The sequence below is a fragment of the Otolemur garnettii genome, unplaced genomic scaffold (genome assembly GCF_000181295.1).
Source record: "Otolemur garnettii isolate 467f Iridium unplaced genomic scaffold, OtoGar3 scaffold00210, whole genome shotgun sequence".
Taxonomy (NCBI): domain Eukaryota; kingdom Metazoa; phylum Chordata; class Mammalia; order Primates; family Galagidae; genus Otolemur; species Otolemur garnettii.
The window spans coordinates 1,532,762-1,536,004 of record NW_003852605.1 but is presented as its reverse complement, the minus strand read 5'-3'; the positions used below and the strand labels follow the sequence as shown (position 1 = coordinate 1,536,004).

Below are 3,243 nucleotides of genomic sequence, written 5' to 3'. Positions count from 1 at the left end.
ATTATAATGTTTTAGAAATGAGTGATTTTGCACCAATAACTCCACACCAAGCACTTAACTCTAAGAAAGTATGATTTTGAAAATTGCTAATTTTCAAAAGCAAATTTAGCATGAGAGCACACAGAATTAGAAACAGAAAAATCCAACAAACAAAACTAAAAAAAGGCCTTAGAGGGCAAGGCATCCTAAGATTCTACAGCCAGGACCCAAAGATGTACTTTTCACAGCCTGAATTAGAAGTTAATGTAATAAAGAAATAATTCTATTTCAGCCATATTTCAGGTACAGATTAGAACCTTAAATGAGTTCAATTAGCTATGGCTTGATAATTGAGGAATTTAACATTCATTTACATAACTTTTTCCCTACCAAAAAAAATTATTTCCAAAAATTACAATCTTTTGGGATTCAGCTTATGATTGCCTCAGGTAATAAAATACTAAGTTAAAAAAAAAAAAAAACCAGCCTACCTCTGTCCTAACTTACCATAGATATTCCAGTGTTTAGCCAGCTAGGGATAGCAATTACTAAATTATAAACTATTTGGTATTAGCTGATTGTCAGCTTAATAACATTTATGGCAACTAGAATCAAAAGCAAACATTTTCCTGAAAGAAGAGAGCAGGTGAAAACAGCTTAAGGTCATAGAATTGCAGAAATCTTAAAGAATAATATATTACTAAACATATCTCATCATGGAATCTCATAAGTGATAATTAACAGGCTTAAAATATTATCAGTCAGTACTGAACAAAGTTAAGAATAACCAGGAGCTACAGAATGTGTAGATTATTTTTAATCCGGTAGAATAACATGAGTATTATTGCTTTTGCTGTGGACAGTTAAAGGCATGCTATGATTCAGAAACAAAATACTATATTTGAGTGTATTATAATATTAATAACCATATAACAATTTTTAAAAAGTAATGCTTCTTCACAACAAAAATAACAACTATAAGATCAGAAATTTAAAGTAGGGCAAAAACTGATTTGCATTTGTCTCTGTGTGTCAGATATTTTTACCTCACTTAATATTCACAAATACCATACAACATAGGTATTTCTATTTTCTCCCTTTTTATAAAGGAGCTCAAGCTGAAAGTAACAGCTTCTCTGAGCCTAGAGAAACAGTAAATGGCAGAGTCAAAATTTGAACTCACATGTGTTTGACACTGCTCCTTACCCTATTGTGCTATTTACCTAGGAGTCATTTCACATACAAAAGAAAAATCTGAAATCACCCACTTGTCTTCTTCTTCCTCTTTTTTTTTTTTTTTTTTTTAAGACAGAGTCTTACTTTTTCACACTTGGTAGAATGCCCTGGCATCATAGCTCACAGCAACCTCAAACTCTTCTACTCAAATGATTCTCTTGCCTCAGCCTTCCAAGTAGCTGGGACTATAGGCGCCCACCGCCACCTCTGGCTACTTTTAGAGACTAGGGTCTTGCTCTTGGTTAGGCTGGTCTCAAACCTGTGAGCTCAGGTAATCCACCTGCTTAGGCCTCCAAAAGTACTAGGATTACAGGCCTGAGCCACTGGAGCCACCGCGCCTGACCACCTGTCTTCTTTTGCTTGTTTTTTTGAGACCGAGTCTCTGTTGCCTAGCTAGAGTGCAGTGGTGCAATCATATCTCACTTGTAATCTCAAATTACTGGGCTCAAGTGATCCTTCTGCCTTAGCCTCCAAATAGTTGGAACTATAGGCATACGCCATCACCCCCGGCTAATTTTTCTATTTTTAGTAAAGACAGACTCTCAGTCTTGCTAGCTGGTCTCCAAGTCCTGCCCTCTTCCCACCTCAACCTTCCAGAGTACTATCATTAGAGGTGTGCGCATTTCCTATAATCGTATAAGTCAAATATGACTTGGCTATTACAATTTTAATACAATTTTTTCTTTTCTCAAAGTGTATATACATTTTTTGACACCCTCTGTGTATATGTGTGTGTGTGTGTGTGTGTGTGTGTGTTCTGGAAGAGGAGGAAATTTTAAGTTCCTTGTGAAAAACTTTTGTTGGTAACGTAGCTTCACAGCGATTCTGTGGGTGTTTTATGCCACAACCGGTAGCCTCCTTTTCTGGCTATCTTGTTTCCTTCTCCCCCAAGCATTCCCCTAGACTGTCCGTCAAAAGGGACAGTCTTCACTGTATCACTAAAGCTACTCACGTAAGGTAACCTTATCACATTTTAAAACAAAAGAAAAAACAGTTAACAAGATTTTTAGAGTGAGAAGGTGTTTATATATTCTAAGTAAATCTGGGCACCGAGACTTCTAACTGTATGAGAAGGGACAATTGAGGGTCAGGGAGAAGAAAAGTGACTTGCCCGAGGACAACGCGCCAGGTGGCAGCAGGGCCAAAGGCTGAAGCTCGATCTCTGTACACCTTGGCACAGGCTGGCCCTGCCCTAAAGCCCGTGGCGAACCCAACCAGGGAGAACTACCTGCAACTCACCCGACGCTTAAAATAACACCCGCCCCTCGGGGCTCCTTTGTAGGGTAAAGACCGGTTACCTGACAGCACGTAGTTTAGAGGACCAGGGGAAGGGCGCGGAGAGGAGAAACCCCTCTCGCCTTCAGCAACCGTGGGACAAGCACATAGCCTCTTAACCCAAATCCGCGCTCCTGCCACCTTCACCCACCAAGCAATCAGCTACACACTGACCTCTGCGCGCTGGGACCCCCGGAAGTAGGCCCTCCCGAGATCTCTGTCCCAGCACACTGCTGGTACGAATCTGGTCCCCAACGCATAAGAAAAAGGCGCAGGAACAAAGCGACCCCAGGCGGTCCCCCCCGCGGCGGCGGACGCGGACTACAAGTCCCGGCATGCCCCACGCGGACGAGCCCTCAGCACTGCCACGCGGGCGACGCGGTGGCCGCCGGCACTCGTAGTCCGCAGCTGCGCGCCGCCGGGGGCTCGGACGGCCAGGCGCCCCGGGACAGGCCAGCCCGCACCCGGTCAAGCCCCAGGGAACCTGCCAATTGCCTGGGCCTCACCTCGACGATCCGGGCGCACTGGGTCCCCTTGCCGGCGCCGGGGCCGCCAAGGACAAACACTACCAGCGGCTTCATGAGAAGGGAAGGGCAGAGGAGAAGCGGCCGGCGGCTCAGCAGAGGGAAGCCAAGGCCTAGGACGTGTTGCAGCCGGCGCCCGCAGCGGCTAAGCATACACCGCAGCTCAGCCGGACTCTGAGGGAGCTGACAGCGGCCGGCGCGGCGGAGGCGCGGGCGGGGCGGGGCGGGG

General features: G+C 45.1%; 1 protein-coding gene across 1 annotated transcript in view; it reads right to left on the bottom strand.

Moving 5' to 3' along the window:
• Positions 1 to 3,212, bottom strand: part of CMPK1 (cytidine/uridine monophosphate kinase 1) — a 43,072-nt gene extending 39,860 nt beyond the window's left edge. Inside the window, exon 1 of the mRNA XM_003801430.3 lies at positions 2,997 to 3,212. Within this exon, the coding sequence (XP_003801478.1) occupies positions 2,997 to 3,167 (171 nt within the window). The 5' untranslated portion in view covers positions 3,168 to 3,212. The remainder of the gene's footprint in view (positions 1 to 2,996) is intronic.
• Positions 3,213 to 3,243: the final 31 nt, after the last annotated feature.